Source organism: Tarenaya hassleriana, unplaced genomic scaffold, assembly GCF_000463585.1.
Source record: "Tarenaya hassleriana unplaced genomic scaffold, ASM46358v1 Cleome4, whole genome shotgun sequence".
Taxonomy (NCBI): domain Eukaryota; kingdom Viridiplantae; phylum Streptophyta; class Magnoliopsida; order Brassicales; family Cleomaceae; genus Tarenaya; species Tarenaya hassleriana.
The window spans coordinates 1,676,027-1,688,719 of NW_010966881.1; the positions used below are offsets into that span (position 1 = coordinate 1,676,027).

Below are 12,693 nucleotides of genomic sequence, written 5' to 3' on the forward strand. Positions count from 1 at the left end.
CAGCTCATCCAGCATTCCTGCCCAAACCCAAAAAGAACAAAAATTCAATCTTTTTCATCAACTCTCTGTATTTGCAGAGAAACGCTTAAAAGGGTAAAGTGGGAAACCTTCGATGTCATCAATGGTGACTCCTTGAGAGACCAAAATATGGTGAGGCATCTTCATGATGTGCGATATCTCTCTCATCCGTGAAATCGCATCTATCGTATGAGATTGCATTGCCTCCATGAACCATCTCCTATCTTCCTCGCTGCCCCCACCACGTTCACATTTTCATCACTCATACAAAAATTCTTCTTATAAAACTACGGATACGGAACTTGAAAAGAAAAAACAGGGTTCTTCATAAGCGATCAGATTCAAGCGCTATTGATTAACCAGAATCGCACTCTCTGTTTCTTGGTTTCTCAGATCAAACTCATCGAATCAAGAGGCAAGATTCAAAAAAGAGACAAAAGGATTCTCCAATGGAAGACGCTCGTACGGATACCTCAAATGGCGAGAAGAAGTGGCGCCGTCGGAATGGGAGAGGCTCCATTTGAGCAATCCTTCCCAGTTCGGCCCTTCTTTCACCATTCTCCAAGACTACCAAAAGATCTCAACTTGAACCGAATTCGGAGATATCTTTATATGTAGACATCGCCAAAAGCGTGGTTTAGCTGCCCCGGTTGCAGGAATATGTCGGCGATTCTTTATCCACAAAGGAGAAAATATCTGGGGGTGGGGATGGCATCATAACTGAAACGACGGCGTATTACTCATTTGGGCCTTTTTCAATAAATCCCCATATGTGAAAGATGCATTATGAAACCACAACTATCGGCGCACAGTTGATTCAATCCATGTTAGGACACTATTGGGTACCATTTCTGCTGAAACACATATTCGAATCGAATGTAATATATAATATAAGATTTCAATGGTTATGATGTTTTTAAAATCCAGGAAAACTTGACAACCGTATCAAATATAAAATCAATAAATCTACCTGAATCGAAATATAATCAATCATAAATATGTATAATTTTTCTGAAAAAAAAATCTAAACATGAACTATGACATGAAACACTTTCTAACAAGACATGAAAAAATGTAATCTTAAAAAAAAAAGTATACAGCTATGAGATTTCTAACAAATGAAAGAGCAAAAACCAAAACTTTTGAGATTTGACGAAAGAACAAATAATCCAAAATCTTACAATAAAGAAACGGCGGCTTGTATGTTTCTGACACTGTCGTCGAAGAACATCTGCACATATGAAATTAATAGTATAACTATCAGACATCACAATAATACCCTTTAAACTACCACACATTTTATTTTAAAATAACGAAAACAAACCAGAAATCATATAATACAATATATAGATTGTTTGTATATTTTCCAAAAATATTTTATTTTAATATAATGAAAATTTATAAAAGAAATGTATAGACTTTATACAATATTTTAATATTTTATTTCAGAATAATATTAGTTTATAAATCTGTGAGATATTTGGTAGTTTTTAATTTATTTCAGTATAATATTAGGTTACGGAATCAATTTACTACCGGAAAAAATGAAGCGCTCGTTTTAAGAAATTAGACTCAGCCCATTACAATTGAAACGGGCCTATGAAAGACCCGTAGAAAGCGCGTGAGTTTATAGGCGCGTGGGATAACACGATTGGAAAGTGAAAATTCAAAAAGATAAGGTGACGTGGCACATCAGGAGACAAGATAAGGTGCCTTTCGCTCTAATCATATGACAACACAACGAGAAGGGGGGAAGAGAAGTTTCCGGCGAAGTCGCAATCACCGGCGCCGAAGATTTCACTACCGGTAGAGTAAACCGCTGCTGACTTCTAACAATGGAGACGATGATGACGCTCGTATCTCCCCCGGTCGTTCCGGTTTCTGGTTATAAATCCGGCATTGTGACTTGTTCGTCGGTGTCAGTACATCGTTCTCCATCTCTGTCGTGTTTGTCGTCTCTTCGCTCTGGTTCTTCGGTTTGGGATCTGAAGTCTTGTTCTGGTCGGAGAAAGTGTGTCGCAAAGTTTAGCAGAATGTCGGTTGTTGTTGCCGCTGCAGCCATTGCAGAACCTCGAACCGTCCTGGTTACCGGCGCCGGCGGAAGGACAGGTTCTCTCTCTCTCTCTCTTCCTCTCTCCTGTGTCCAATGATGTTTGCGTGGAACATGAAGAAGATTTAGATTTTCTCAGGAACGACCTTGTGCAATTCGAGAATACGGAAGATTTGTGCGAGTTATCAAGCTAAATGTTGATACGTTCCGTACATCAATGGGGTCTGAAATGCTCCAAAATCTTGTCACTCTGTACGCTTGTTTTGAATATATGCATCTCTCGTTGAAAATGGACAGGGCAGATTGTGTACACGAAACTAAAGGAGAGACCCGACCAGTTCGTGGCAAGGGGTCTGGTTAGGACTGATGAGAGCAAGGAGAAGATTGGCGGAGAGGATGATGTCTATGTCGGAGATATCAGAGACGCTGCCGCCATTGCTCCTGCGGTCCAAGGAATCGATGCCCTTATCATTCTCACTAGTGCTGTCCCTAAAATGAAACCCGGTTTTGATCCTACCAAAGGCGGAAGACCAGAGTTCTACTTCGAAGATGGGGCTTATCCAGAACAGGTGACTACTTGTGGACTCTCTGGTCTCTTTTAAAGTTCTCAAACATCATTCTGATATCAACTCGTTATCTTTTTGTGATTTTAGGTTGACTGGATTGGTCAGAAGAATCAGATAGACGCAGGTTTGTAATCTGTATTCCTGTCATTGTGTTTTAACCCGGTTTCCTGGTATGCGTGCTTGGCTGAGGTGCCGGTAATGGCCTTTGTTGAACAGCCATGGCTGCTGGAGTTAAGCAGATTGTCTTGGTTGGGTCAATGGGAGGAACAAATCTTAATAACCCTCTGAACAGCATTGGCAATGGCAATATTCTGGTAAGTTCATCACTCTTGGAAGAGTTTATATAGCATATTGCAACAATCTTTTAGAACCCTTCTGCAAAATTCTAGGTATGGAAGAGGAAGGCCGAGCAATATTTGGCAGATTCTGGTGTCCCCTACACAATAGTCAGGTGGTTTCATATACTTGAATTTGTTACAATGCAGGAATGTTGTTGCTTCTGTTCTGTGTATGATCTGATGATAATGCATTCGAATCAGGGCCGGTGGTCTGCAGGATAAGGAAGGTGGAATCCGAGAATTGCTCGTGGGGAAAGACGATGAGCTTCTCGAGACGGACACGAGAACGATCGCGAGGGCTGATGTAGCAGAAGTCTGCATCCAGGCAAGTTCATAAGGAATAAAAGATCACATAAACTTGTTTAGACAAAATTTTCAGTTCTTGATCCCTGTTCTGTCCTGTATGAGCAGGCATTGCAGTTGGAGGAGGCGAAAAACAAAGCAATAGATCTGGCCTCCAAGCCGGAGGGGACTGGAACTCCAACGAAAGATTTCAAGTCACTCTTCGCACAAGTAACGTCCCGGTTCTGATCTTTCTGTTTGTTCCTGTTTTTAGATTCAGAGTTGAGAGAACTACTACTGTCCATTTAATGCAGTAGACACCCTTTTGTCTTAACGGCTCTTTCTGTATTTCCAAGGGTTTTGTCCTTTAATTTTAGTGCATTGAAGACTGAAGAGCAACACTCCAACAAACTCAAGAGATTAGCAAATATCCAAGCAGTAGTGTATTCTTCAAATAGAAATAAAAATATCTACGAGTAAGCATTTCCTTTGTGTTGAGTAATTTTGGTTCTTGCTAGGGTAGACATGCTTTTTATTTCTCGGAATTTACCAAATTAAAAAAAATGTGAAGCAGAGAAAAAATAAGTAGATATGATACGACATTGCCAGGGAAAATGAATAAAATGACGCCGTCTGTGGGGATCGAACCCACGACCACGTGGTTAAAAGCCACGCGCTCTACCGCTGAGCTAAGACGGCATATGCATTCATTTCTTTATATAAATCTATAGTTGATATTAAATCTGATGTGACCAATAGAATCTTCACACGCCTGTAATTCATTGCTGTTTTTTACCTATTCTTTTGTCATTAGTTTATCTCTCTATTTTTCTTATGCTCGAAAATTCGAAATTCGGTTTCTCCATCATTTTTATATATAGCCATTTTGATATATATAGAAAACCAATTGAATTGAATAAAATGAGTTAAATCTGAAAAATAGATATAATTTTAGTTAAATTAAGTAATCTAAGTCGAAAATAAATAGAATTAAAAAAGATAAATGAAAATAAAATTTTCAAATAAAAGTTTCGTATTTTTTTAACAACGAGAATGTAAGTCAAATATTTTTTACCACATCAATTTTCATATAAATATTAACAGTAGTTGCCTGTTGATTTTGTTTCTAGAAAAAAACATTTATATATGTTGAAAAATCATAAATCTCGTGATTATAGGATGGGTTTGCAGGCCGTGACTGGCGAAACAGGCGAACCCTTTTGGAACTTGGAAGTGAGTTCCTGTAATGTAATGTAAGCTTTTCTACTCACGTTTTTTGAGATATCCGTCTTCGTTTTCGTCTTCGCAGATTTTAGAGAAATACTATCTTTATCACTATCTCACAACATCCGCGTACCCGTCCAACGGATACCCATAACTAAAAGACGAGTACCCGCGAGTACCCGTACCCGTATATAAAATATTAAACAATATCAAATTAAATCAAATAATCAATAAAAATATACATATTTTATTCCAAAAATATATTTTTAAATTTAAAAATTCTTAAAATATAATAATATGCATAGAATCCTAGAAACATTTTCAAAAATACACAATGATTTGAAGATGAATCCATCAAAACTTAAAAATCTAATATATAATCCTAAAGATAAGTAAAAATAATCTAAGTATTTTCGAAATTATATTAAAAATATAAGGTTAATTTTGTAATTTTAATATATATACGGATACCCACGGATACCCGTTATTTCAATATGTAAAACCCGAATCCAAACTCGTATGACGGGTATTCTAGTTTTTAATACTCGTTTTTATCTTCGTTAGATGTCGAATACCCGTTTTTCGGGTACCCACGAGATCGGGTATCCATTTACCCGGGGTAACGGGTTTAAATGCCCAGTCCTAAGCTTTTGTCTGTTTTTTTTTTTGTCATGTTCTGAGAAATGGGTTTATTATGTAATTTTTGTTACTATTCAAACGATGTAGAAACAGAAAGAACTAGAAAAAAAATTCTTCCAAAAAAGAGAAGTTCTTATTCACTAAACAGCCAATAGGGAGCAATCCAGGATTTCAATAGTAATACTACAAACAGACAAGTTCTTCAAAAAGATTTTAAGTCTCTGGTCGGAATCCAAGGATAATGAAGAACAAAAAACAACGAGCAGCGAAACGAAAAGATTAACCCAGAAGCGGATAATTAGAAAACCCTCAACGTTTCTTCCTCTGGAAAGGTTTCAACTTTGAGCTCAGAAGCATTTCCGGTGCACAATCGACGGGCCAGACTCATCGTACTCGGCCTTCGCGATCCACATCTGCAAAAAGATCATAATCCGAAATCATATTCAGAGGAAAAACCAATTGGTTTAACAAGAGAAAACAGATATCGATGTGAATGCTTGATCGGATCGTACCTGCTGGAAGGTACTGAGGGAGGCCAAGATGGACCCTCCAATCCAGACGGAGTATTTCCTCTCGGGCGGGGCAACAACCTTAATCTTCATGCTGCTCGGAGCCAAAGCAGTGATCTCTTTGCTCATCCTGTCAGCAATTCCGGGGAACATAGTGGTTCCACCACTGAGCACAATGTTACCGTACAAATCCTTTCTGATATCGACGTCACACTTCATTATGGAGTTGTAGGTTGTTTCATGGATACCAGCAGCTTCCATACCGATCATAGATGGTTGGAAAAGAACCTCCGGGCAGCGGAACCTCTCAGACCCGATGGTGATCACCTGCCCATCGGGCAGCTCGTAGTTCTTCTCCACAGCAGAGCTAGTTTTGGATGTCTCGAGCTCCTGCTCATAGTCAAGGGCAATGTAGGAGAGCTTCTCCTTTATGTCTCTGACGATTTCACGCTCGGCTGTGGTGGTAAATGAGTAACCACGCTCTGTTAGGATCTTCATCAGGGCATCCGTTAGGTCACGGCCCGCAAGGTCGAGACGTAGGATGGCATGGGGAAGTGCATACCCCTCATAGATAGGGACGGTGTGGCTCACACCATCTCCAGAATCGAGGACAATACCTGCACAGAAATTACGAGCTTTACCACACAAGGGGCACCAGATTTTCTTGAAATGAAAACTCAACTTTTGGAAATGGAAAATCTCACTCACCGGTAGTACGACCACTGGCATAAAGGGAAAGGACGGCCTGAATGGCCACATACATGGCCGGGGCATTGAAAGTCTCAAACATGATCTGGGTCATCTTCTCACGGTTAGCTTTCGGGTTTAGAGGTGCTTCGGTGAGAAGAATGGGGTGCTCTTCAGGAGCAACACGAAGCTCGTTGTAGAAAGTGTGGTGCCAAATCTTCTCCATATCGTCCCAGTTGCTGACAATCCCGTGCTCAATTGGGTATTTTAGGGTTAAAATACCACGCTTGGATTGAGCTTCGTCACCGACATAAGCATCCTTCTGCCCCATTCCCACCATCACTCCGGTATGACGAGGTCTGCCCACAATGCTAGGGAACACAGCCCTTGGTGCATCATCCCCAGCAAATCCAGCCTAAGCAAACAAGCAATACACAACATGAACTTAGACATGGAATACTTATACACTATACTTCAAATGAAGAACACTAAGCTACACATATGATATGATACATCTCCAAATCATGAAAATAGTTGTCTATGTCAATGCTTATCATGTTAGATCCGATTCATCAAACGCAACACCATGAAGTTTCAGATTCAGGAACATATTGGAGAAAACCAAAGACAGATTGAAAGATCAAACATTGAAGATACACAAGTGATCACTGAAAGCAGACATTGTAGTTTTAGAATACCTTGACCATTCCAGTTCCATTGTCGCAAACAAGGGGTTGAATGTCCTCACCGTCGGCCATGTTCTACTTTCTGCAAAGAAAATTACAAGATTTCAGATTTCCCCAAACTCACTACGCGAATAGATTGTAAAGAACAAATTTGGCATCAAACAAAAACGAAATCAGAGATCCTAGGAAGAAAAATCAAGCCTAAAAGGATCATAAACAAACAAAAGGAGACGAATTTTCGAGATCCAGAATCACATTATATCGATATTGTGAAATTAAGCAACATTACCAAGGAAAATAAAAACACGCAGCTGAAAACATCACAGTTAAACTTCAAATTACTTGATTTAAGCAAAATAACGATCTATGAAAAGGCGATCGACTGTTTAACAATCCCAGATCGAAGATCGATTCATGGGCTTTCGGTTTTCCCGATCGATCCAACGCAACACCATCATCAATCCATTAACGCAAAAACCGGAAAAACGAAAACCCAGAACGGAAATCACGAAATACGAACCGAGATGACACTGTCAATCAAATCGATGAAGGAACGTAACGAAGCCATCCAGATCGAAAGGCAAACACAAAAGAAGCCAAAATTTTACCGGGAATTGGAAGCAAAAGACGATAACTTTCTCAGAGACGGAGGATCGATCGCCAATAACTTTTTTTTTTCTTGTCGATTGAAGGGAAAAAAACGACAGTGGAGAGAAATGGAGGAAGCGATAGGAGGCTGAAGAAATGGGATGAGTAAATAGGAAACGGGTCCGAAGGCTTCGAAACCGGCTCACCTCGTTTTCCGGTTCTATTCTGGAGGATATTACGATTTTACCCCTCACTGCTTTTTAGTTTTTGCCAATGTGATGAATGATGATTAGGTTTTCCCCCCCTTTGGTTACAATATAATTATTTACCAAAGCGGCTTTAATTTTAATATTCCCCCTTGTTATAAAATAATTGAGGATAATTTTTTGGTATAATATACATCTATTTTCGATTTGAATTGAACCATAGTTATATATAAATTAAATATACTTGGATTTTATATAATTTTATTAGTGAATTTAAATTAAATATAAAATAATTGAAAAATTAAATATATAATTATTGTAGTTAAATTTAAAATAGAAAATAATATAAAAAATTGAATAGAGATACTTTTATTGAAGCAGATTTAGTAAAGAAAATTAAAATAATTAAAATACTTATGTAAAAACTATTTAAAAGCTTTGGATACTAGTCAATCAAACCCTACAATTCAATTCGAATTCAACTTTTGACAAAATGTGGGATAAATTGGGACACCTGCGTCAAAATAATAAAAGCTTCATATTTAAAGCATACATTAACAAAAAAAATATTATATAATAAATCTTATAATTAATTTAATAAAAAATAATATAATAAACAAAAACTTCATAATTCACACAAACTATAATTTATATATTTCATTTATATTTTCATAACTCTCAAAGTAGAGGGTACAAGACTAGAAGAGCCAATGTTAAATTCAGAAAACGACTTTAGATCTTGATACTATAGTAATTTATAAGATAATAGGTTTTAGTAATATCGATAATAAGAAGTGTTTAAATGTGCGTCATAATTTCTTTTTTTTTTTTTTGGTAAAACTACGAATATAAATAAGAATGCATTTTGGACTTTAATGTTTAGGAACACAGTGTCGTCGTCCATTTCCGATATTGATCTGGTTTTGTTTTTCTTTGTTTTGTATTTTTTTTTTTAAGGATTATGCAAATGTTCTTTGTCTATATACCAATTCATACTTTGTTTTCATTGAATTCTCCGAATATAAAAAATTATATATACGAATATAAATATAAATATGACCATTTTCACCTATATATACCTCTTGAAATTATAGATGAATTTACACTGATATGGTTCACAAATGACGTTCTCAAAATCAAACCATAGATGAAAAAATCTCCAAATTCACGGTGAATTCGTATAAGAAACACTAGAAATAGTAAAGATGCCACAAACACTTGCTGTTAGTACTTAATAAGTCGAATAACACTTACATGATATAAGGAGTTTGGATGCTAGTTCTTACATAAATTTCAAAGAGACACTCTCAAAATATGGTAAAATCAGACGTTCACTAGCCCTTTTAATAAGTCCAATTATACTCAAAAGATTTTGAATATCCTAAATGGCGAAAAATAAATTTTTTTAAAAATTATTCCGTTGGGATGAACCATGTACAATTTAGTCCGAACAGATTGTCTGTAACAACAGGTAAAGCCTTGTGATGGATAGGTGCTCGAACGAACCGACAAATGTTCGGACCGAGCGCATGCTCGGATGGACGGACGTGCACTCAGATTGAACGCGTCTTCTGTGACTCGAAGAAGGCACGTTCAAGGCCGTTCTCCGCTCCCATGTTCATCCCCGGCTCGTCCGCATTGCTTTTCCTATTTTATTTGTTAAAAATCTTGTTTTATGAATGATTTACAGTTCCAAACGAATTTTTGCATAATTATAATTATGTATTGATATGTCCTATGGAGCGTAATAATTATGAAATGAAATTCGATCACTAATATGAATATACGGTTATGAAAATTCTGTATATCTTATCCATATTATTCTTAATAAAAATCTAATGATTAATTTGGAATCAAATTGTAATTAGGTGGTAATAAATCTGAGTTTTAAGGAATATGACATAAAACATTAGTTACTTTGTGAGAGAGGCTTAGCTCAAAAAGCGATACGATATACGATTTATTCGTCCAGGTCATGTTATATATATATATATATATATGATATATTACGTCAAGTGGCGGAATCCCTCTCTACGAATCAGAGACTTTGATGCTCAACGAACACAATAGACTCGCTCCAACCTCCGTCTCTCTCTCCCTCTCGCGGGAGATTTTAGCTGAATGAGAAAAGCAAAAACTAACTGAAACGCAAAAATAAGTCCAAAGATCGCAAAATAAAAAAGGAAAAATAACAAATTCCGTGATTAATATTCAATCCCACGTTGTATCTATCCATCCACACCATTCTTCTTCTTCTTCTTCTTCTTCTTCTTCTTCTTCTTCTTCTTCTTCTTCTTCTTCCTCTCTCTCTCTCTCTCTCTCGGGAACAACACTCGAAACACATTTGCTTTTTTGGAACAACTTTTGTCAGTTTCTCGAGTTTTAAGATTCTGGGTATGTCGGAACAACTCGTAACTTCCGAGGTTTCATCGCCGGAGGATTGTCGCAGGGAAGAAGAATGGTGGAGAGAAAACGAAGAAAACGGAGCGGATGAAGTTTCCGACAAACCCAAGTTCGAGATTCCCCTGAAACGGAAGAGATCAGAAGAAGAAGAAGAAGAAGAAGATGAAGAAGATGGTCATGAGGTTCGTCCAGAAGTGGACGATGGCGGCGACGGATTCAAGACGCCGACTCGGCCGGAAAACAGAGTACCGGAGATCGGAGAATGTCCGGCGGCGCCGATGAAAGACAGACCGGGGCTATCCGCTTTTTCAGTTATTAAAAGAGGATCTTGCCGGAGACGCCTTGAGTTTCTGCCGGAAGATATGATCGGCTCTTTTTTCACAGATTTGCAAAAGACCGCGACGAAGAGGATGACAGTAGAAGCAGACGACGGAGATACAATCGTACGAGTTTGATAATTATTATAATTATTTTGGGTAACAATTTAACGCCTTTGTTAATCATCTGCTGCTCTCTAATAATCAAAGTTTTTTTTTTTTTAACTTTCTGGATTTAGAGAGGAAAAAAAAGCAAGAAATAACATAATGTTATAATTTCCAAAAATCCAAATATTGTTAAAATTCAATATTCAATTAATAGCTCTGACCAGTCTTCAAGTCTTCCGTCCATAAACACATGGTCGAGGTTTTGTACATATTGCATTTAGCGTTTTAATTTAAAGTATGATTTGATATTGTAATTCTGTAAGTATTTTTATATTTATAAAATAGAAAATATTCCCAAACACAAAAAAAAGTCAATCTTTATTTAAACTAGATAAGACCCGCGCGATGCGCGGTTTATTATTTTAATATAAAATATTTAATTGTTTAAAAAATTATTGATATAAACACAATAGAAATTGATATATATATTATGTAAAGTTAAATTGTATTATTATATCAATAAACATATGTATATATCAAAAATGAAATAATATAAATATCATTGTATTGTTATAGTATACAATTATTTTTATATATGTGTTGAATAAATTTATTAATTATTTATTTTCCATATATTTATTCCCATATGTTGTGTTATTCGATCTCTAAAAAAATAGTTACAAGAAGATGATGATGATGATGATGATGATAATAATAATAATAATAATAATAATAATAATAATAATAATAATAATAATAATAATAATATATTATATGTAAAGTTAAATTATAGTATTAAATCAATATACATATATAGAAGAAACGAAGAAATGAAAGAATATAGAGATCATTATATTAAAAATATTTTTATACAAAACCATTTTTATTATATCATACATACATATAAATGAACATATAAATTTTAAATATATAAAACTAAACGAACGTAACAAAATTAAATAACCATTTAGTTGTGACTTTATAAGATCTAAAATATATGAATTCAAATTAATTATTTCTGTTATTGAAAAAATCTATTTTGCTAAATTTCTCTTATTATTCCATTTCAATTACTCATTTCTCAATTAAAAATAAAATAAAATCTTATCATTTAGTTTATTATAATTTTTTATTTCATTAAAAATAATCATTTCATTTTTAGTTATTTATTTTTCCATTTTATCTTAAGAAAATCTAAACATTTAGTTTTATTATAATTTTTACATATACATATTGTCCAACCAATAAATCTTCAGCCATTTTACGGCCTTTTTGTATATGTCATTATCATGGCCTTGCAAATTCTCTATCTTGTCTTGTCCATCTGTTTCTTCTATCTTGTCTAAATCCTTCAAACATACCGTTGTTATAGATCCGGACAATCTAATAGATGGTCATCGGTTTGATGCTTCCTTGGCTCACAAAATATATACAAATGATTCTATTTTCATGATTCTGAATTTTTTTGCGTATTTGTAGATAAAAAAAAGTTAGAAGGAGAGTGATGTGTGTTTGTGTTACTTGATTTGCTCATAGGCTCCATCAGATGTGGCATTGGATGTTGTCCACCTCTTCCTTCTTGGCTTTGCGTTTCTTTACATCAACCAGATTCCTTCCAATTTACATTTATGGTGTTCTTTAGACGTTGATAACTCGAGACCAGATATAACAGGAAAAACTACAATAAAAGAGAGTATCGAAGAAAAACTCTTAGCCAAACCTGAAACAATTGTTGAAGCATACATATATAAAGTATATATGAAAATGATGGGGGTGAGAAGTTCATCCCCAATTACCATACAAGTGCAGAGAAGAACCAAAAAAAGTAAGGCAGTGTGAAGAGACGTGTTTTTTTAGGTGTCTCGTCAGCTAAGCTTCGACTTTTCCGCTGAAATAAACTTGTATATAGAATCATATGTCGATTAGTATATCAATGAGTTTTAAGGGTTGGTCTCTCGACCAACAAATTTGCGAGTAATATTGCATTATGTCATACAAGTTTCATTCAGCGTCAGGGGCGGATCTAGGTTAGGAGGTGTGGGGGCACAGGCCCCCACTCTAATTCAAAAAAT

The 12,693-nt window shown here is 35.9% G+C and overlaps 4 protein-coding genes and 1 non-coding gene across 5 annotated transcripts in view; 2 read left to right on the forward strand and 3 right to left on the reverse strand.

The window, feature by feature from the left end:
* LOC104823413 overlaps positions 1-701 on the reverse strand; it is a 2,022-nt gene extending 1,321 nt beyond the window's left edge. The window contains exons 1-2 of the mRNA XM_019203821.1: positions 491-701; positions 105-250 (exon numbers count right to left, since the gene is read on the reverse strand). Coding sequence (XP_019059366.1) covers positions 105-250; positions 491-576 — 232 coding nt within the window. The 5' untranslated portion in view covers positions 577-701. The remainder of the gene's footprint in view (positions 1-104; positions 251-490) is intronic.
* Positions 702-1,751: 1,050 nt separating this feature from the next.
* LOC104823415 (uncharacterized protein At5g02240) lies at positions 1,752-3,647 on the forward strand. The gene is made up of 7 exons (XM_010554979.1): positions 1,752-2,127; positions 2,366-2,637; positions 2,722-2,758; positions 2,851-2,948; positions 3,024-3,085; positions 3,174-3,297; positions 3,384-3,647. Exons 1-7 carry the CDS (start codon positions 1,854-1,856, stop codon positions 3,501-3,503), a joined length of 987 nt encoding a protein of 328 aa, XP_010553281.1. The 5' UTR covers positions 1,752-1,853; the 3' UTR covers positions 3,504-3,647.
* A 234-nt stretch (positions 3,648-3,881) lies between these two features.
* On the reverse strand, positions 3,882-3,953 carry TRNAK-UUU. Its single transcript has one exon. It is a non-coding gene; the product is annotated as a tRNA-Lys (tRNA).
* A 1,275-nt stretch (positions 3,954-5,228) lies between these two features.
* LOC104823416 (actin) lies at positions 5,229-7,743 on the reverse strand. The gene is made up of 5 exons (XM_010554981.2): positions 7,608-7,743; positions 7,012-7,081; positions 6,335-6,728; positions 5,630-6,243; positions 5,229-5,530 (listed from the first exon to the last, which is right to left on the reverse strand). Exons 2-5 carry the CDS (start codon positions 7,069-7,071, stop codon positions 5,465-5,467), a joined length of 1,134 nt encoding a protein of 377 aa, XP_010553283.1. The 5' UTR covers positions 7,072-7,081; positions 7,608-7,743; the 3' UTR covers positions 5,229-5,464.
* A 2,383-nt stretch (positions 7,744-10,126) lies between these two features.
* Positions 10,127-10,651, forward strand: LOC104824527. Its single transcript, XM_010556629.2, has one exon. It carries the CDS (start codon positions 10,190-10,192, stop codon positions 10,649-10,651), a length of 462 nt encoding a protein of 153 aa, XP_010554931.1. The 5' UTR covers positions 10,127-10,189.
* Positions 10,652-12,693: the final 2,042 nt, after the last annotated feature.